The following is a 22,223-nucleotide window of genomic DNA, read 5'->3' as shown; positions in this document are numbered from 1 at the left end:
ACCCATCTAAACTGGTCAGTAAAGAAGTCCTCCAAGTGCCTAAGGCTGTTTTTGTCAGGTTAACGCTCTCCTGTTTTATTTTATGTTTATTATTATTATTTTTTGCGGTACGCGGGCCTCTCACTGTTGTGGCCTCTCCCGTCGCGGAGCACAGGCTCCGGACGCGCAGGCTCAGCGGCCATGGCTCACGAGCGCAGCCGCTCCGCGGCATGTGGGACCTTCCCAGACCGGGGCACGAACCCATGTGCCCTGCATCGGCAGGCGGACTCTCAACCACTGCGCCACCAGGGAAGCCCTCTCCTGTTTTATTTTAAAGTTCTGGACTTCTGAAAGCTGTTCACTTCATTGTGAGACTAGACAGTCTTTTCTCAAGAAGAACAGTGCTTAAAAGTTCTCAGTTCCTTCTATTTGAAGTTTCCTTCGTGTCTTCTCCACTGGCTCTATCAAATTTCCTGAGGGCAGGGCTAAGTTACTACATTTGTGACATCCTGTTCTCGCCAACTGTAATTCAACAGATGTTCATTGGGAAGCTTCCCCATGCCAGGCACCTTTTAGAGTTGCAGGCGATGCAGAGATAAGTGAGGTAGAGCTCTTCACCTCAAAGAACGTAAATTTTGGTAGAAGGAGTTGAACACAAATACAGAAATAACTGCAATTCAAGGCAGCCAACTCAAACCATGGGTGTGAAGAAAGGACTAAATCAGCAAAAAAAAAACCCCCCACACACATGGCTTCCCTGGTGGCGCAGTGGTTGGGAGTCCGCCTGCCGATGTAGGGGGCACGGGTTGGTGCCCCAGGCCGGGAGGATCCCACATGCCGCAGAGTGGCTGGGCCCGTGAGCCATGGCCGCTGAGCCTGCGCGTCTGGAGCCTGTGCTCCGCAACGGGAGAGGCCACAGCAGTGAGAGGCCTGCGTACCACAAAAAAAGCAAACAAAAAAACCACACACAACAGACAGAGAATAAAGAAAAAGTAAAGAATGTGAAAGGCTCACTGTTCTTTATTCCTAACCCTGCCTGTCTTCTCAGAGTTTTGAACTTCTAATGTGCTGTGTAGAACAATGTCTTGAGAAAAAACATGGGCCAAATTAGCATAAGTCAGAAGTGTGGAAAAAGTAATTCCTGTAAGCCCAACTATAGTCATTACTCAAAAGAAAGTCAAAAATTAGAAAATGTAGACACCCAAAGGGCAGGTAATTAAGGTTTCAAAAGTTAGAATGGGTGTTATATATACAATATGGATTAAAATATTCACTGCATTGTGTTTGTTAAATGAGGAAAAGTGAATGTATTTTCATTTTGCGTCTTTCAGGTGAACTCTATATGCGGTTCTGTGGCATTTGCTGATAATAAGAATTTGCCTCTTTCAAAATTATATTCAGTCATGGACGCTAATGATGACCCCGATGAAGACCATCTTACAAGTTATGATGTTCAGCTCAGTATTCAAGAATCCATTGAAGCCAGCAAGACTGTGTTTTATCCTGAAAGGTAACATTCGAATTGACTATCCTCACCCAAACTTTTTCATGGCCTTCATTTTGTTGTAAAATGAAATGAATGACATTTCCGGAGCCCTCCTCCAGGAAAATGCTTCCCTTTCTTTTCTGGCGAGGAATTAAATACCGTACAGGAGCTCCTGTGCACAGGTTTAGCTATTTGATCTTCTACACATCCCCATCTCCTGTGGAATATGGAGATTACCTAGATGGGAAATTCCCAGTTGAATTTGGTTGTATATGATTGCCTATTTCCTAAATTCCTACGGAATCAAACAAGACAATAAATAATGTGAACCAATTTGCAAGCACTGGTTATACGACTAACGTATAGCTAAGTATACAGAATCTGTTCTGCTACTGACTCAGGCACCCTTTATAAGAAATGTTGCACCTTTAAAATACGAAGAATAATGCTAACTCACCTAGCCTGTAAGTTTAACGAATGGGAAAATAGTTGAACGATTTCATTATATATGACAAAGTAATATATAAACCAGAGCCTATTTAATTATCTACTATTCAAGTGACAGCAGCAATTTCACATAAAATTGGTGCTTTGTGTTGGCAAGAGTTATAGAGTCTAAAACTGCCAAAGTAAATTTTTGTCTTGAAGAGCACACATTATACTTCTGACAAAAACAAACTTTAGTTTACCTTTACATTCTATTATAGTATTTAGAATCCTGTATTCTGAAATTCTGAAGTGCTTTTGAAAAGGTTCAGTGCTATAAAATTATTGCTTTTGAGCTTTTAAAAAATGGACATATTACATTTAAATTTCTGGTCTCGTTCATTTTTCCCTCATCTGCAACAGATTTTAAAACTTCAGAGTTCCCAGGAAGGCATTCACAGTCCTAGAATACCAGTGGATGCTTCTGCTTTAATAGAATTAAATCAAGTTCTTATGAAATACCTTGTTGCCTCTGAATAAACACACACACCAGAGAACTTCCTTGAGGGCTGACAATGACCTGCTGGGCCAGTGATTGGGAGTTTGTTCGGTAAATGCTCAGCCTATTTTTCACTTGTGGATCAGTTGCTTAAAGACTCTAACATGCAGCGTAGAGCATACACTCCCAAGTAAGCAATCATTCATTAGCAATTCTTAAGTTCAAAGCAACAAACCTTTATTGAGCATAGTGTTTTTAAAGTTGGGAGAAGCCTTAGAGATGTTCCTATTTAATCCCCTCATTCTACCAATGTAGGAACCACCATCCAGAGAGGTTACTGGCCTCCCCAGGATGACAAAACCACAAAACCTGAACCCAGCTCTTCTGACTCTGACTCCAGTTGTTTACCCCTTTTTTCATTGCCTACAACTAATTTCAGAGACGATGTTATAATCTTCTGTTTCTCCATCGTCACTAGTGTTCTTAGGTCCAATGTATCATAAATACACTCTGTATCTGACTTTTAGACATTTATGTTTTTAAAGTAGATAAAATCAGTTGTGTGCATTTCTTTTAGATCTTGATTATTAAAAGTATGTGCAAAAACTAAATAAATGTTTTGGTTCCTTGAAGTATACCATGAATACAAATATGGCTTGTTTTTCTTTCTCTGTAGATTTGTACCACTAAGTGATCAAAAGAGAAAGCTGGTGGAAGCCATAAAGCAAGGTAAGTGGGTGTATCACCTACAGTAGATTCTACTTGGCCAAGAGATTTGTTATCAGCCCATGTGTTTATTTTAGGTCACATTCTTGAGCTCCAGGAGTATGTGAAATATAAATATGCATTGGAGGAGGCTGATGAAAAAGGATGGTTTCCATTGCATGAAGCTGTTGTTCAACCCATTCGACAAATACTTGAGGTTGTCCTGGATGGTAAGAGAACATAAAATCCCCTTGACCAGACTGAAGCCATAATGTAGATGTTATGGAGTAATCCCAATGAACATAACAAGTGAAAAGAAAAATTAGAATAAAAGATGATTTGCAGTTTGGAAAAGGCAGTACTCATGCTTTAAACTGAGTACAAAGATCAGTACATTTTGTGGGGTTCAGGGCTCACCCTTTGCATCCTCCTAAAAGTATGGCACAGGTTGGTGGGAAGATGTTTGGTGATTATCACTTAAAAGTTTGTCTGCAGCATGAATTAATTTATTTAAAATAAAGCTTTTTGCTTTTAGAAGTCAGTTTTAAATTTTCATCTTGAATTGTCTCTTGAGTTAGTGGTATCCAAAAGAGTATTATTTAGTACAACAAGTAGTACTTACAATATCTATCCTTATATTACGTTAATTTTTTCATAATGCAAACATTAATAATTATTGCGGTAAGCCTACCTAGGGTTAAATATTAATAATAATTCTGATGTTCTAACATAGCATTTTTCACATCTCAGCATCTTATAAACGAATTTGAAAGTGTTCTACTTTTCAACCTTCAATGTTGCTTCCTGATTCTGCTGTAGGAGATAATGATAGCTACTGGATAATTAGCTATCCAGCTAGCCAGCCAGCTAAAAAAATGTTAAAAACAGATAATTAGACAGGTAGACAGATAGTCAGACAGACAGAAATAGATGATGTTAAGCATGGTATTTCTTTTCTGACATATTCTGACTGGATACATTTATTCAAATACTTCTCATTCCCACATTCACAGACTTCATTTGATAAAAAGCAATTTCAGATGCAGTTTAAATAATAATACAAAGGATTGGGGATTTATTTTACAATTTATTCAGAAATGAGAATTCACAACCCTTTATCATTTTTTAAAAAAGGCACCTTGAGACATAGATGTTGGTTTGCTAGATGTCAACTTGATTAGCAAGACCACGCTCATCTACTTCTACTCACTGTCATTTGCTAGACTTTAATCATATCTCCTTTTAGTCTCCCCTTTTTCATCAGTTGACTTTGTTCAATCTACTGTAGATAATATTGCATCATTCTGATCTATATGATATCCTTTAAGTAAAGATTTTTACCTTTACACAATGCTTTCATATCTCAGCATCCTGTAAGACGCTCTGGGAGTTCAAGACCTCTGATGGAGAAACACCCTTGACTTTGGCAGTCAAAGCTGGTCTGGTGGAAAATGTAAGAACTTTACTAGAGAAAGGAGTGTGGCCAAACACCAAAAATGACAAAGGAGAGACACCCCTTCTGCTTGGTAAATGACCTTTCTTTCTAGAACTTTTATAATTTGAGATAAATAATATTTAATAAGTATTTATTGGAAACCACTGTGTATTGATTGGCTAAAGTTGTGTGACCCCATCTCCTTCCATTCCCTGAGGTCTTCCCCTAACCCCCATCTCACCTGTCCTATGATTTTGTTTTTCTATTCCACAAAGAGGTCAAATGTGAAAGCTCTTTCAGCAACAATTAATCAGGAGGGATCTGAATGAGGAGTTTTATGAGGCCAGGAGTGCCAATTCTAAAGGAATATTCTCTAACTGGGGTCCAGCTATAAGGAAGGTTGCATGTGTGATGTAGCCTGAATACAGAAGCAGAAAGGGAATTCCAAAGAGAGACGTCAGGTCCACAGCAGGACAAGGAAGAAGAACTGAAAGGCAGGAGATCCAACAGATTCTGAGCACACAGGTGCAGCCCTGGGCACCACTAGGGGGTTGCCACTGTGACACAACACAGGAATGCTTGTAAGCCTGAAGGTGTCGATTATCTATCAGCTTCTTCTCAGGCTTGTGTATCCTGCTGCTTGCTGACAGATAAGAATTAGCAGGTCTGTTTGTAGAAGTAGAGAGAGATGAGATTAACTACAAATGACTAAAGATAACCTTTCCTTCTCTTAGGGACATAGGTGTGGAGTAAGAGTTTCCTTCTCTTAGGGACATAGATGTGGAGTAAGAGTTTCGGCTTTGGCACCTGAGATCCTTGGATTTATTTTGCCCCCCATTTTATTGAGATATAATTGACATATAACATGGTATTAGTTTAAGGTATACAACATGATTTGATATATGTCTATATCACGAAATGATTACTACAAAAAGCTTAGTTAACATACTTCACTTCACATAGTTACACATTGTTTTTTCTTGTGTTGAGAACTTTTTCTTTTTTAATTTATTTATTTTATTTTTGGCTGCGTTGGGTCTTCGTTGCTGCTCACGGGCTTTCTCTAGTTGCAGCGAGCGGGGGCTGCTCTTCGTTGCGGTATGTGGGCTTCTCATTGTGGTGGCTTCTCTTGCTGTGGAGCACAGGCTCTAGGCGCGTGGGCTTCAGTAGATGTGGTGCTCGGGCTCAGAAGTTGTGGCTTGCAAGCTCTAGAGCACAGGCTCAGTAGTTGTGGTGCACGGGCTTAGTTGCTCCGTGACATGTGGGATCTTCCAGGACCAGGGCTCGAACCCGTGTCCCCAGCGTTGACAGGTGAATTCTTAACCACTGTGCCACCAGGGAAACCCCAAGAACTTTTAAGATCTACTCTCTTAGCAACTTTCCAATATACAATACAGTATTGTTATGTGAATGTTAATTCTAGCTGTGAGATTGTAGTCATGAACCGCAGTTTCCTCCAGTATAAAATGGAAATACAACACCACCATGCAGAATTGTTATAAAAAATTAGAGAAAAATATAAATATGTAAAACTCTTGCCACATGGTAGATGCTCAGGAGAAGAGAGACGTTATGAAATAGTGTAGGCGTGGCAGGAAGAGAGGGAGAAGCCTTGAGATTGTGCACCAGCAGTCACAGAGGAAGCAAATACAGCATCACGAGCTGTGGGTACAGCGAGAAAACAATACCACAGCTCCTGTCCACACTAAAAATCACTAAAATTTTTATTTATTTATTTTTTTGCGGTACGCGGGCCTCTCAGTTATGGCCTCTCCCGTTGCGGAGCACAGGCTCTGGACACGCAGGCTCAGCGGCCATGGCTCACGGGCCCAGCCGCTCCGCGGCGTGTGGGATCTTCCTGGACCAGGGCACGAACCCGTGTCCCCTGCATTGGCAGGCAGACTCTCAACCACTGTGCCACCAGGGAAGCCCTGAAAAATCACTAAAATTTTTAAAACAACCTGAATATCAGTAACAACCCGAATATCAGTAACAGAAAACTTAGACAAGTTGAACATCAGTAAAGTATTTACATTTGACAACATTAACTCAACAACATCAGTGCAACCAACGTTTACTGAAAAGTCCCAGTAAGCCAGCGGGTGCTGGACAGCATGGATAGAAAGATGAATGTTATGATCGTCTTCCTCTCAAACAGTCTAGCAGGAGAGCCTACATATGATTGAAATAGAGTATTAGTGTATTAATTAATTATTAATAGTATTAATACATGCTATAACAAAGGTGTATATTCAACGTAAATTGGGGAAATAAGAAAGCAGTGAATTTGTGAAGCTTCCAAAGAGAAAGTTGCTCTTGAGTTGTGACTCGGGCGGATATAAAGGGGATCGTCGGCAGACAGGGGAGGGAAAATCTCCTAGGCAAGCCTATGCCCCTGGACAAAATTGTTACATGAACAGTGTCACCACAGCGTGGGCGCATTCTGATCTGATTCCTTACTTACTCTTGCCCTGTGTCAGAGCTTTCAGCCTTCCCCAATTCAGATTAAGTTGGACAAACTTATTATTACAGTTAGGGTAGAGGTAAAGCTTCCATAACAAAACAAACAAACACAGACACACAACACAAACAAACAGCAATGACTTCAAAAGAAAGAAGTTCATTCCTCTCTCACACAACATTTCAGAAGTGAGTGGCCTAGGGCTGGCAGGGTGGATATGCCTCCTTTACACAAGACTTTCAGATGTTACCTTTTCCAGCCAGCAGGGGGGAGGAAAGAGGCAGCCTTGGGAAAGCATGTTGGCCTCTAAGAAGATGACCTAGACATTGTACACAGCACTTCTGTTCATACCATGTTGTTCAGATTTTGTCACATAGCCACACTTAGGTGCCAGGGAAGCCGGGATATTTAGTCTCTACCTGGATAGACTGTGAACAGCTAAAACTTGGGAGCTTCTCTTGCTCGAGGAAAAGGGGAAACACAAGTACTGAGGAAGAGATGATTTTTCTCTGCATACATGTTACCAGCCTTTATGTCACAGTAACATGGTGCTTTTCATGAATGAACGGAACTGTTTTTCTGAGCAAGGACAGATACTAAATGGAATATCACCTCTGTTTGTTTCACCACTATTAGTGTGATCTATTATTTTTGTAAAGGCATATACCATGGAGTATTTGCATGTATTTGTTGGTGTTTCTACAGTCTTTGATTTCTGCAAAAAAGATACACTTTTCCAGAGTTTGTATACTATCTCACTTTGCAAATATACAATTATATTATTATATTATTCTCTACATGCTATTCTCAATCCACTCATGTTCTTAAGGGACAACTAAGTCATGATTATCACTCATTTGTTTTCTTTGGGCTTCATTTAAATTTTTTTTTACTGCTTAACGCCCACAACAGAGCATTAAGTATTTATATGCATTTCAAAGTCTCCATTGTTGATCTCTCTACTCTAGCAATAACTAAAGTATGGGAAAGGAACTTGATCGTTGAGTTATCAGAGTCAAAATAGAATTAACATTTGGAAATAATATTTTTAAAAACCAACTGGTAACATCAAAGGTAAAACCAAAGTCTCATGAAGGAAATATTATGGAGGTGTTCACTTACGTCCCTATCATCCACATTTCTGGAGAATAGGGACTCTCCTTGGGTTACCTTCTTCAGGACATTCGTTGTGGGATCTATGTCAAGTCTTTTTAAGTTCATAGGAAAATGGATCATCCATGGCACTTTCTCAGTTTTTTCTTGAATTTTGGGGCGAATTTTGGCTACTCACAGGCCATTAACATATAAAGGAGAGATAAGAGAAAAAAGTGCTCTTTTTAAAAAAAAATTTTGATGCGCAATGCCATTTTTATTTGTCTTAACCTGTCACCATTATCTTTGTCTTTATTTATGGAATACTCCTTAGATGGAAAAAAAAAATCACTTTTGGTCCCTTCAGGGCCCTTTTTCCCCATCAGCCACCTGGCCCTTACTTATAGTACTTAGATGTATTACAGTCATGTTATACAGTTACTTGCTGAGTGTAGATAACTCATTTGTGATGATCTGACAGTTATTAAATGTTTTTTGCCCCCGGACTCCCTCTCTACCCATCCCTCTGAACCTGGTGTAGCCTTTCTCCAGTAGGATAGCCGCAAGATTATCCTGGCCGGTGGGTCCCAGGGTACAGAGGAAGCCGAGGGAACTGTCTGGCACAACATCTCAGTTCCACTGCCCTCCATTTTCCGAGAACATTATGCCATTTACAATTCAGTTAACTTTACTTCAGACATTTTCTTTCTCACAGATCAATACATATCCTCTCTACTCCATCTCCTCTTTCAATCTTCAAATCCTTGTCAAGATACTGCAAAAAAAAAATCTCTTCTCTATTGGTATGTCATATGAGTCAGAAGATAACTCACTGCCGAGATTAAGTAAATTATATGAACAAAACACATATATCCAGAAAGAAAATGACAGAATTTTTTTTTTTTTTTTTTTTTGCGGTACGCGGGCCTCTCACTGTTGTGGCCTCTCCCGCTGCGGAGCACAGGCTCCGGATGCGCAGGCTCAGCGGCCATGGCTCACGGGCCCAGCCGCTCCGCGGCATGTGGGATCTTCCCGGATCGGGGCACGAACCCGTGTCCCCTGCATCGGCAGGCGGACTCTCAACCACTGCGCCACCAGGGAAGCCCCGAAATTTTTTTTAAAAAAGAAAAGTGCCAGCAGAGTATAAAGTGTTCAATACTGCCTGTAACCAATGCAAAATTCTCTAATTCCCTAACTCTTCAACTGAGGCTTGTTTCCTCTAAGCATATAAAGATACATATATGTGAAATATATTTTTTACTTCATATATTATTTAATTTGTATTTTGCTTAGCTACATTACACAAGTTCTGTACCTTGTTAGTTTTCATTATTTTAGCCAATTATTTGTTAAGAATGTCTTCATGGGTTAGCTTGGGAGGGGTTCCCCATGATTTTGATTATTATTTCTATGAGAAATAAAATGTATTCTTAGTTCCAAAACTTAAACTGCAAGCAAAGTTTTAATTATTTTAAGTTGAATATGGCTTATATATGCTGTTATTTTCTTGACAAAAGACTAATATCTCTAATCAACATGTTCCCTGAGTCAGACAAAAGGAAAACAGATCATGAGGGAAGAGGTTCATTATTTTAATACTAAGTAGAAAAAATGGAATAGGAGCAAGAAGATACATGAGGACACATTATCTCTTAGTTTGTTTAACTTATTGATGTTTGCAAGAGCACCAGCCAGGATGAGGTAATTCACTGTAATTAGAGCTGCCAGTGGCAGGTGGGTGATTCAGAGAAAGGCATTTGTCAGCAGACTCTGCTTCAGACAGTAAGCAGAAGAAAAACTGAAATCTCACTGCCTGATGGCTTGCCTGCCTCCAAATGAAATAGGCCAAGTTTGTCTTCATCCTCCTTTTATGCCTTTTGGAGCCCTTTCCCTTGCCTTGGCCTCAGAGCCTTTCTGGATTCTGCCTCCTAGCTGCCCGGGATGTTCTATGTGGCCCTACATGTCCTCCTGCCTTTCCCAGCAAAGGCCCAGACTCTGAGTCTCTCTTCAAACAGAAGACAGTGTAGGTTTCTTCCCCAGGCTGTAAATTCCACGAGGGAGAACTACGTCTGTCTTTTTCCTGTTGTCCACAGTGCCTAACTCAGTGCCTTTCATATAGCCAGTGCGTATTAACTGCATGAAAGGATGAATGAACGAATGAATGAGTGTTAGAGAGTGGCACTCGTCCTGCTCTGTTTCTTACTAAGATTTTACTTGACTGATAAGAGGAAAATGCATGACCTCTTTGAGAAGTATTTATATCTAAACTGGGACAATCCATTAACAATCCGAAGGGGGGGAAAACTTTTAACAGTGTAATTTCAGCTATTAGAAAAAAACAGAGAGGGAGAGAGACATCCGATTTAGTGAACTTTGGAAAACATAGTACATTAGCTGTCACTTACTTCACCTATAAAAAAGAACAACTGACCTATCTGGATTCTAAACATTCCTATTTCTAACCTCTCATAAGAGTATGGGAAAGAGAAGTTTATTTAATATTTACTGCTGGATTTGGTGGGGAAAAAACTCATTCTAGAGGGAGAAAAATTTGATAAACATTATTTACACATGTGGCTCCATGATCCTAGAAGTGATGAAATTATAGTAATAATAATGGTTATCATTTATTGAGCTCCTAGTATATACTAAGCATTTTACATACATACATTATTTAACTTATACAAAGGTTGATGTTATTTTCATTTTGTTGATGAAGCAACAGAAGTTTAGAAAGAGTACACACAGCTTCCTTACTGATAGGCATCCTGTTTTCCATGAAACTCTTACCCATCCTCAGGTCTGTCTTAAAGAAAAGGCAGTATCATCTTGCACGCTAACACTTCACAATAGAAATTTGGTATGAGAAATAGAAGGGGTGTGAAAAATACGAGAAAAGAAATCACTAATATTTCTTTTGATATTAAACCTGGTCATTAGTTTAATGCCATGTAAGGTATTCATGTTATAAGCCTACCATTGACTATTCTTTCTAAAATCATCTTCAAGCTGTGAAAATGGGCTCCTATGACATGGTGTCTGCCCTGCTTAAACACCACACCAGCCTTGACCAGCCCTGTGTCAAGCAATGGTCAGCAATGCATGAAGCAGCCAAACAAGGCCACAAAGATATAATAGCTCTACTACTAAACCACAGAGGCAATGTCCACCTAAGAGACGGATTTGGAGTCACCCCGTTAGGTGTTGCGGCCGAGTACGGTCACTGTGATGTGTTGGAACACCTGATCCACAAAGGTACGTAGAAAAGGAATTGCATGTTGCTGACTTTTCTCCTGCCTCTTGGATCTCCTTTTCTCCACTTCTCACTGGCTCCTCTTCCTCTCCTGAACGTATCTGGGCATCAAGCTTTTGTCCCATCCCTCGATAGCCCCCTCAATAGACCCTTATTGCGCAACTCACTTGAACCCTATGCACGGGGACCTACCAATCTGAGTGCCTGGCCCTGACTGCTCCCAGTTTTCACATAGATGGCTCACCAAGGTCTCACACTCATCTTCTCCTAAATTGAATTCCTCTTCTTTCACACTTTTAATAATTTCTCTCAGCCAAGGCTGAGAGCTTAGATGTATCTCTGATTCCCCCATCACCTTCTGTTTCAAATATGGTCAGTTTCCATGTGCTACAGCAACCCTCTCTCTCACCAGTTCTCACCTTGGCAGACCCTCTCGTCTGCATCCTCCCATCTTCCCTGGACCAGTGTAATTGGTTCCTAACCACTTTCCTGGTTTCCAGTCTCTCCATCTGCGAATCCATACTGTATACTACAACTCAGCTCCTCTCCCTAAAGGTCAGCTACAGTAGAATAAACGATTCAGAAAATCCTCAGTGGCTCCCCACTGCCCACTGAATCATGCTCAGGTCCCCACTGCACCATCCTGAATTGTTTTTCCAGGTTTATCTCTCACTACTCCTAATATGTATCCTGCACTCCAGTTAAATAGCCTAGCAATATTCCCAAACATACTTTGCATTCATTCTTTCTGGGTTTGGGTCAGGTCCTCGCCCTCATCTGGAATACCCTCCAACACAATTCAAAGTTAGTGTCTTGAGACACCTCCTCCCTGAAGACTAATTCTTCCCAACAGAGTGTGATGTTGTCCTCCTTTGAAACCTCCAAGTGCTTTATGCAACAACGGAACCGGGAATTAAGATTCCGACTTCTTAAACTGGTTTCTGCCACCTACCTGTTGTCTGACTCTTGCCTAGTTACTTAAGCACCTGGGTCTCAGTTTCCTCATCTGTAAATAAAGGCTAGGACAACATTATCCTCTGTGGGGAAAAGACTAACATTTTTGAGGCACCCCCCAAATGCAACTTCATTTAATTATCAAATCAGCCCTATGAAATAAGCTGTATTACTCTAGTTTACAGATGAGGAGTTGGAAGTTCATAGAAGTAAATAGCTTGCCCCAAACTCTCACAGTCAGCAACAAAACCACAATGCAAACAGACCACTTTCCCCTACATCAAGCCTTCTGGTCCTGATGTCACTTGAATATTATACAGTTTGTGTTCTTTGATGATATTTTGTCTCATTTCCCCTCAGAGCCACTTAAGAGAGTCAGATTTATTTATCTTAGCATCTTCTGCTGGGTCACACATGGTGTTTGCACACAGAAGACAGTTGATAAATATTTTTTTAAATCGAGTGTTAACTGCTGCCTTTAAAAGTCTAACTGTACCTTTTTGGGGGAGACTTTGTTTATCGTGGAAATTGACTCGAGTTCTCAGATGTTCTTATGACAGAAAGATTTTCTAATAGAATGAAACACGCTGCATGATTGTTTATTGAAAAGACTGAGAACACAGGTGTTCTTAATTCTATACTTTTAAGTCCTAACCAGAAAGGAAAACCACAGGCTATTTTTAAGATTATCTTGACAGTCTGTCCAGCTATCACTATGCCGCATGTTTTATACTGCCAGGAGGGGATGTGTTTGCTTTGGCGGATGATGGGGCATCAGTGTTGTTTGAGGCAGCAGGAGGGGGCAATCCTGACTGCATCTCCCTCCTGCTGGAATATGGAGGAAGTGGAAACATACCTAACAGAGCAGGGCATCTTCCTATACACCGAGCTGCCTACGAGGGACATTATCTGTGAGTAATAAATCATAGCATGATCATTTCAAGTGGAAAAACACAAGCTTGTATATATGGTATAATCCCAAATCTATCTATACACCTCCCAAAATCCAAAAAGAAAAAGGCAAAATGTTCACAAGTTTTGTATATCTATATATTTGTTTGATTTTTCCCATTCTTTTTGTATTCTTTTACTTTAAAAAATTTCCACATTGAATTTATACTACTTTTAAAAATGAAAAGATATTTTCTTTTAGAAGAAGGTAAGTTATAAGTGAGAATTCTGCACAAGCCGCCCAAATGTGCCTTTTTGGTTTTTTTAATACGTTTAACAGATGGCTACAGGTTTCTAAAAATTTTGCCCTTGGCCAAGGGTTAAAATTTGTGTTACTCTAATCTTTATCAACACCAACAGATATTATAATATAATGTCAAATTTATTCTTGAATAGAAAAGTTTCATTATAAATTTAGGTTTCTTTATTCCCCAAAATAAAAAGGCCAGATATACTTTTAAATCACAAAAATGTGCCACAACCAACATATCAATAGAAATCTGTAATCATTATATTAAACTACCCACCATGAAAGGATGGTTTTAGGTAATTAAGTATATTTCATAAGTTCAAAAATTTTGAAATCATTAGGCTTTATCACAATTTCAGTGGTGACATTGGTTAAGTAGCCAATGACACGTAATTGACACTAAGTGACACGTTGTCAAAGTTCATAAATTCACATATGGTCGCTCTGAATTAGGCACAAGAGATCAACTTATCCTTGCCTGTGGCTCTCATACCTCTCTAGTTCATCAGTCAAGTGTGAAATTCACAGCTATTTGTCACAGGTTCTTTGAAACATAAGCTGTGGTTTAGTTGTCTCGGTTGAACAGATGTAAGGTTGATGGAACAACAAAGACTCTTCTTGTTGCCAATAATTCAATTTCAAGTAAGCAGACAGGATGTACATGGCCAATATTCAAGCATACATTGCTCAGGAAGCAGTGAAAGGGGAGTAACAAACGAGAATTCAAGAGGCCTAAATTGTAGTCATTGCCCTACATCTATGTGACCTTGGACAAGTCATTTCACTTCTCAAGACTTCATATGGCTCTGCTGGTATTAAAGGGGTTGAACTCAGTGATGCTCAGGGTTACTTCCATCTCTAACTTCCTGTGACTCCATGTTATAATGGTCAAGAGTGTGAAGCACTCTTCTATGGCATCAAATGGACTTACTTTCCTATTATATTTTTTTCGTTACATAGCATTGGTTGATTATAGATATTATGCTGTTCAGAGAAGAACTGAAAGATGGGGAGGGTTCCTGAATAATTACAATTCTAGGACCAAATATATAAGATCCAGTATTTTCCCCAGGAATATTTAGCCTGGGAAGCTAAATCAAAACTAAACTAAATTACACTAAACTGAAAAGTAGTAAGTCAATGGACAAATATTAAATGTTTTTGTGTAAGGTTATCTAGAGAAAATACAGGAAACTAAGTGAATTGCATTCACTTGTCTAGTGAGGAAGCTGGTTTATTTAATTTCTTGATTTTCTTCATGCCGTGTGGATATTTGATTTCTTTTAGTGCACTGAAATATCTTATTCCAGTAACATCCAAACATGCAATTCAGAAAAGTGGGCTAACGCCAATTCACTCAGCAGCAGATGGACAAAATGCACAGTGCCTAGAACTGCTTATTGAAAATGGCTTTGATGTCAATACCCTGCTTGCTGACCACATTTCCAAGAGCTACGATGATGAACGGAAGACTGCTCTCTATTTTGCCGTTTGCAATAATGATATCCACTGCACAGAAGTCCTCCTGGCTGCAGGTGCAGACCCAAACTTAGATCCCCTCAACTGTCTTCTTGTGGCAGTGAGGGCCAATAATCATGAAATTGTCAGGCTGCTTCTCGCCCATGGAGCTAATGTCAATTGTTATTTCATGCATGTGAATGACACTCATTTCCCCAGTGCCATTCAGTATGCCCTAAATGACGAGGTAATGCTCAGGCTGTTGCTGAATAACGGCTATCAAGTGGAGATGTGCTTTGACTGCATGCACGGGGACATCTTTGGAAATTCGTTTGTATGGTCAGAGATAGAGGAAGAGATACTGCCGGGATGGACGTCTTGTGTCGTAAAAGATAACCCGGTGAGTTACATCCTTCTCTTCTTCATATTGGGTCATCATCCTAACGTTTGCTCATCAGGGATGTTAGAAGAAAAGAAAAATCAACTCCAACTTTTATATTTCTCTTGTTCTTGAGTTTTTGTTTGCAATGATATGGGGAAATAAGCATAAAACTAGGCCAAAAACAAAGTGTATTTTTCTTGAATTCGAAACCGAATGTTGAAGAATGTGGGAAAATATATCAATAATTTATGCTTATTTGGTGGAATGTTGGGGCTAGAAGCATGGAAAGAAGCATGATTCTTCCACATCGTGCTGAATACAATCACATCAGAGCCACGCGTGCTTCAGGGCTCCTAGTTTCACAGAAACAAGCAAACCGTTTATTTTTCTTTTTTTGTTCATTACAAGGAGGGAACTTTCACTTCCTGTAAAATGACAGATAATAATTTTTCAGAACAAAATTAAGTGTTTTTGTATATAGTGTATTAAAAGTACTACTAAGTTAAATTTCATCACTTCTCTCAGTTCTGTGAGTTTATTACAGTTCCTTGGATGAAACACTTGGTAGGCAGAGTTATTCGTGTGTTAATGGATTACATGGATTATATCCCTCTGTGTGGTAAACTGAAATCTGCACTAGAAGTACAGAGAGAATGGCCAGAAATCCGTCAAATACTAGGTAAAAGCAAAAGTTTTTCCTACAAAATTTTTTATGGAGAATGTATATAGGGGATATTTCTTTTTTTTTTTAACCTCTTTATTGGGGTATAATTGCTTTACGATGGTGTGTTAGTTTCTGCTTTATAACAAAGTGAATCAGTTATACATATGGGGGATATTTCTTAATGTCATTTTTGATACTTTTTCATAGCTACTTTGTTTTCAGAATTATCTGTTTTTTCAAATCATCCTTAATACTTCCTCTGATAGAAGATACTAATTTTTTGCTTTCCTTGATAATTTCCAACTCTTTAATTGTATAATGAGTAATCCTATTACTATATTATATTCTGACTAGAACTCACTTTTTAAAAGTTAACTGCTATATATCATAAAGTATGTAGACTGTAATCTCCATGTGGGCAGGGATCTGTTTTGTTTATTTTTGTATTCTCAAGGCTTAGCATAATGCCTAATAAGCAGTAAATACTCAATAAATATTGAGTAAATGAATGAATGGAATGAATTGGAATTATCCTTTTTGATATGCTCTCTTCTGGGTCTTGATTGACAAATTCCTACCATCAAAAGTATGTATGACAAGCAGGCCATTTTGTATTCTCTAGGTTAAAGTTTACTTATAATCATAAAAGTGAATCATATTGCAAAAGTTTCAATTAAAGTACATCTAAAATTACTCCAAATTCAAATAGAAACTAGAAAAAAAATCATAAGCTGGAAAGGTTTTCTCTGTCAAAATATGGGTTTGGAAAAATGAACTTTCAAAACCTACATGGACATCACTTTATAGAGCTTGAAGAAGCATCATAGAACTTGGCATTACATTTAAATATTCTGGCACTCTTAATACACCTAAATCAAGTTTAAATGTGAAAAACCGTGACAGCCTAGCCTTTAGGATCAGCCAAATTTTATGCAACTTAGTAGATTATATTTTATAGGCAAGAAGATGAAACTGAAACGTTGAGCTGATTCACGTACCATATTTGTTAGGTATAAAGTTCTATAAAAAGAAACGGGCAATATAGTGGTTTTCATCTAAGCACTTTGTTTCCATCAGAGTCTCGTACATTAAAGTATATAATCTGAATTTGGACCATTTTGACTATGGTAGCAAGAGACGTAAATTGGAGGAAGGACGGAGACTTTGATGGGCTAGAAAGAGTGATAGTTCAACTGAAAGCAGATTTGGAGGGAAGCTTGGATTTTCCTCACATGGCGTTTCCACTGGAATGAGTTGGACGGTACAAGAGACTTTGTGGCAACTGAAACAGGAACCTTAGAGAATCTGATGAATCATATAGTATCGTGAGCCTAGAAATCGACCTCTGGGGTCAGATAGACCTAGAATGGGATGGAACTCTGGCCTTGCCTAGGTTAGGATGGCTGGGTCATATAATGCATATGTCATTCAGGGCTGATATTTTCATGGAAACAGCAATAATTTATTGCATCATTTTTGTTTCATTGAGGGGAGGGGAATTTTTTATTTCCTGTAAAAAGGCCAAGATAGTCATACTAGTTGTGTAACTTTGAGCAAGTTACTTATCCTTTTTATGAGAAGGTTTTCCCACTGCAAAATGGGGCTAGCATAGTATTCACCTCATAAGGTTGTTGTGGGGATTTAAAGAGATGATGCACGTGAGGTGTTTAGCATAAAGGCTACAGCATTAAAAACACTTATAAATTTAGCTATTTTAAAAACTAAATTATTAGCATTTTATGTTATTTTTATTATGGTAAGGTTACATGAAGTATCTGAAATGTATATGTAAAGTATGTCATGAATCCCCACAACTTGTAGAGTTAAGTGTTATCGTTGCTAATTTTTATAAATAAAAAACTAAGGCTAGGGCTTCCCTGGTGGCGCAGTGGTTGAGAGTCCGTCTGCCGATGCAGGGGACATGGGTTCGTGCCCCGATCCGGGAGGATGCCACATGCCGCGGAGCGGCTGGGCCCGTGAGCCATGGCCGCTGAGCCTGCGCGTCCGGAGCCTGTGCTCCGCAATGGGAGAGGCCACAACAGTGAGAGGCCCGCATACAGCCAAAAAAAAAAAAAAAAAAAAAAAAAAAAAAAAATTATTATAAGAAAAAATAGAAAGAGGAACAGAATAACATCCCCACAGACAACAAAAGCACCAGAAAAACATGCCCTCAGAACAGATTAAAATTGAAACCCTCTGTTTCAAAACAAGCTAAAAAGCATAAGGAAAAGACACAAGACATGAAAGAACAACACAAGTCAGTATTAGAAAAATTCAGAAATGAGGTAACAGTACTGAGGAAGGAATTAGAAAGAAAAACAAAAAATTTCGAATATAAAGACTGAACTGGAATGAAAGCAAGAACTAATAATGCAATAGATAATGACTTAGGACAAATAGAAGATGAAATTAAAGAAAATTTGAAAAATAAAGTGGAAATAAAGGGATATATAAAAGGCTTTGAAAGACAGGGACAGTTTTGAAGACAGCTAAAGAAAAAGAAAACCAAATCAAAGGAACAGAACAAATACAAAAATATGTACTGTGAAAAACTTTCTGTAATAAAAAAAGATTTGAAGCTGAACATTACAAATTACTCTACTCTTTGGTCATGTAGGTAAAAAGAACAAGTGACTTATAAGGGAAAATTCAGATTATCTTAAACAATATTACTCTTCTGATGACGTTCTCAAGAATCTCCTAAAAAATAAGCTTCAGACAAACAAAATAACTAAAGAGATAATGACATAGGACCAGTAACGAGCATTAAACAGAAAACCAAGACTAAGCGCCAGTTAAAAGGGAGAAGATATACAATGGTTATACTGTCAGATAATGTAGATATGACACAACTGTTTTTAATGAGAGAAAAATGGAAAGAGCACACACAAAGACATTTTTAACAGAGCTCAGAAATTATATTGGTTGGTAGCATGATGTAAATATTGTTATGCTGAGAATGACAGATGTAGTCAGTACCTAGGATATTCTAATTCTATTATTCTTTGTATCCTTGAGAACCAGCATTGCCAGTGTGGAAGAAAGGGAATACAGATGTAATACGGAAGAGCTTAAAGAAAAATTCTGTAGCTCTGAATTTGAATTGGTACTACTAGTATGAACTCATAAACTATTTTACCTTGAATGCGTGTGTGTGTGTCTATCTGTCTACAGAAGAGTCTTAGAAATAACGACAAGCTCAGTAGCAGTGCATATCCCTAGCACCCAGACTGTGGCTTTGAAATAGCATTTCCTGGAAAAAGAAGCCAGAGTTTTTTGGAGAAATGGATGATTTCAGGTTTGGGGAAGGAAATATGCAAGGTGAGTCAGGTATATCTGGTCATGCCAGATAAACTCTCACAGACTCATGTCCAAAGAATTCAGGAGCCAGCTTGAGGCTCCCACTGGCCAAATATGGGACAATTTAAGCTTCAAAGGATAATTATTTCAATGAATTGAAACCAATTAAAATATTTAAATATAATATTTAAAAAATTGGTCAGCTCCAAAGGATAAGAAAATCAATTCATCATCTTGAAAATTAATGAAGGAAAAGATACAAACATTTATTCCACCTTACCTGTATGATTTGTGCCACCAGTAACCAAAGAATACATGAGCAAACATATCCTTTTATAAAAGTATTCCAAATAATAAATTAAAAAGAAATGATATAATTAGATATCACCATCTTGCAGCCCTCAGTAAGCTGCTAATACCCCGTAATGTGGTTCTCGGTGCAAGAACACGGCACCAGCTATAGTTTTGCCAAAGAGATCAAACCTGAGTCTGATCAAGCCTCTGGATCCAGCTAATAATCTGCAAGAAATAGAGAAGGCAGTAGGACACAGAAGTGCACCATGAAAATGCAGTCTCAAAATTCAGGCTGTGGGAAATACGGCATTTTGGATATTCAAAGATTAATTGAAAGGAAGAAGAGGATAGAGAGAAGACCCTGCAGATTAAAAAAGCCTTAAAGAACACATCAAATTCAAAAAAATATTGTCAATACTATAGGGTAGGGATAGCACACTGAGATGATGAAGCTCTAAAGGAAGTGATTACTATGAAAATCAGAACAGTAGTTCCTTATGGGGGAGGAAGGAATGAAGTTTGGGATGGATTGTGGAGAGAATTCTGTTATGGCTGGGGAAGTTCTTCTGTTCATGACCTGAGAAATGATTAAAGATGTTCACCTGATAATGACTTATAATAACTTAAGAAACTGTACGTTTGTGCAGTGGCTTTATCTATATTTTATTTTACAATAGATGAGTTAAAATATTTTGGAGATTGTAAAGGAAAAAACCCTAAGGCTTAGATAAATTCATTTCCCAAAGTTATAGACAGAAAATAATAAAGCAAGGATTTGAACTCTTAGGTCTGTCTCATGTCAAAACAAAGGCTTTTTCTCCAATACTACTGTGCTTCCTGTCATAGAACAGATTCTGCTTCTAATTGGTAATTCATTGTCCATGTGTTTGTGTTGCAAAAGAATGACCAATTCTTATGACTTTAGAAAAGCAATCCAAGTAAGAATAAGACCAGGAAGTTTTTTTGTTTCAGTCACACATCATTGCAACTAGAGCTTAAGTCAGTTGATTGCTATGAGTATGATTAACCACTGGATGTCAGGATTCCTCCAGGTATACGTAGGGCAGAGGCTTTGTAAGGGAAAAAAATAAAATGGTAATTTTTTAAAAACGATGGGTTTATTCTGCCTATTTTGATAACAATAACTTTGCCTCAATGGTTTTTCAAAAACACTGTTTTAATTTTTTCAAGATAATTTGAATGTTTATAATCTCAAATAGAACAGAAATATGATCTCTTTGATTACTGAATTGAGTGATCGTTCACATTATTGAATGATTACAATGTACCAAGCACTTTTCTAATACTTTACATGAATTAATTTGTTCGATCTTCAAACAACCCTGTAAGGTAGGGTTATCCACATTTCCCAGGTGAGAATACTGAGACCACAGAGGTTAAATAACTTGTCCAAGATCACACAAATACGAAGTGGCAGAGCCAGGATTTTAATCCAAGCCGACTGAGTCCAGAGCCCACAACTAAGTCCATGTGCAATGCTGCCTTTTCACTAGCTCATGTTGCTGGGATAATATATCGGTACTGTAATTATACTATAGATAAAGGTACTAAGAGATAAAGTAAGAGTTGAAAATAAAGGTTAACATCAGCCATTTGAATAACATTAGTAGATTTTTTGGAAAATATAAAATGTTTAGGTATCAGACACTGAAACAAACCTAAGATTGAATAATGGATATATGGAAACATTTGTGTCAGATGTTTCACAGATAACTATTCATCAGAAAGATTGGTAGGAGAGAGCGGAAGTAAAGAAATATATCTTTCAAATACTCAATTCTAAAAAATAAATAGAAGGAGATGTGAGCCTTTGCTTTGTTTAATCAAGTCCATTCATTCATTTAACATATTGTAGTTGAACACCCTGTAGGAGCCAGACTCTCTTTCTGACACAGAGGCAGACTAAACGTCTGCTTCATGGAGCTTACATTCTAGAGGAATGGTCTGGAAGGCTTAATTGCAATTTGAATTTTACTTAAAGTCACCAGTTGCTAACGTGTGCATGCCTGTTTTTTAGAATGACACTATTAATATTATTCTAAAACAGTCTGTATCTTACAGGTTAATCCATTAATATTGTTTTTATTTTTTGCTTGTTTTTCCCATTCACTTTAGAGAATCCCTGCTCCTTAAAGCATTTATGTAGGTTAAGAATTCGAAGACTTATGGGACTCCAGCGACTCTGCCAGCCAGCCTTAATGGAGAAGCTCTCCCTGCCACCAACTATTCAAAGATATATATTATTTAAAGAGTATGATCTCTATGGACAAGAGCTAAAATTGCCATAATTTAAAATAATATTTTTAAATGTGATTTAAAAAATGTGTTTAAATGAGATTCCTTCAGAGAATTTCTTGGAACCATTTTATATCCTTATGTGTATTTAAATCCATTGACAATTTTATAACTGGATCCTGGGTTCTTTTGGGAGCACCATATTTTACATCTCTAAGGACCTTTTACATTGTGATTTTTTAAAGCTAGTCAATATTTTGCATTTGAATTTCTATTGATTGTCTTCACTTGCAGTAAGTCTTCAAACTCTCCTTATCAAGTGACCCCTACAATATCCATGAGCAAGTCTCTCCTATGTTTATAAAACCAAGAACCACT

The 22,223-nt window shown here is 38.2% G+C and overlaps 1 protein-coding gene across 1 annotated transcript; it reads left to right on the top strand.

Annotated features, from left to right (window-relative positions):
- Nucleotides 1-1,382: 1,382 nt before the first annotated feature.
- ASB15 (ankyrin repeat and SOCS box containing 15) lies at nucleotides 1,383-21,898 on the top strand. The gene is made up of 9 exons (XM_030856977.2): nucleotides 1,383-1,489; nucleotides 3,067-3,119; nucleotides 3,194-3,325; nucleotides 4,463-4,621; nucleotides 11,093-11,338; nucleotides 13,030-13,201; nucleotides 14,779-15,349; nucleotides 15,857-16,010; nucleotides 21,726-21,898. The coding sequence occupies exons 1-9, from the start codon at nucleotides 1,383-1,385 to the stop codon at nucleotides 21,896-21,898; spliced, it is 1,767 nt and encodes a 588-aa protein (XP_030712837.1).
- Nucleotides 21,899-22,223: the final 325 nt, after the last annotated feature.

The sequence above is a fragment of the Globicephala melas genome, chromosome 9 (genome assembly GCF_963455315.2).
Source record: "Globicephala melas chromosome 9, mGloMel1.2, whole genome shotgun sequence".
In the NCBI taxonomy this organism is placed as follows: domain Eukaryota; kingdom Metazoa; phylum Chordata; class Mammalia; order Artiodactyla; family Delphinidae; genus Globicephala; species Globicephala melas.
Note: the sequence above shows the minus strand (reverse complement) of the source record. Positions and strands in the feature narration are given on the sequence as shown.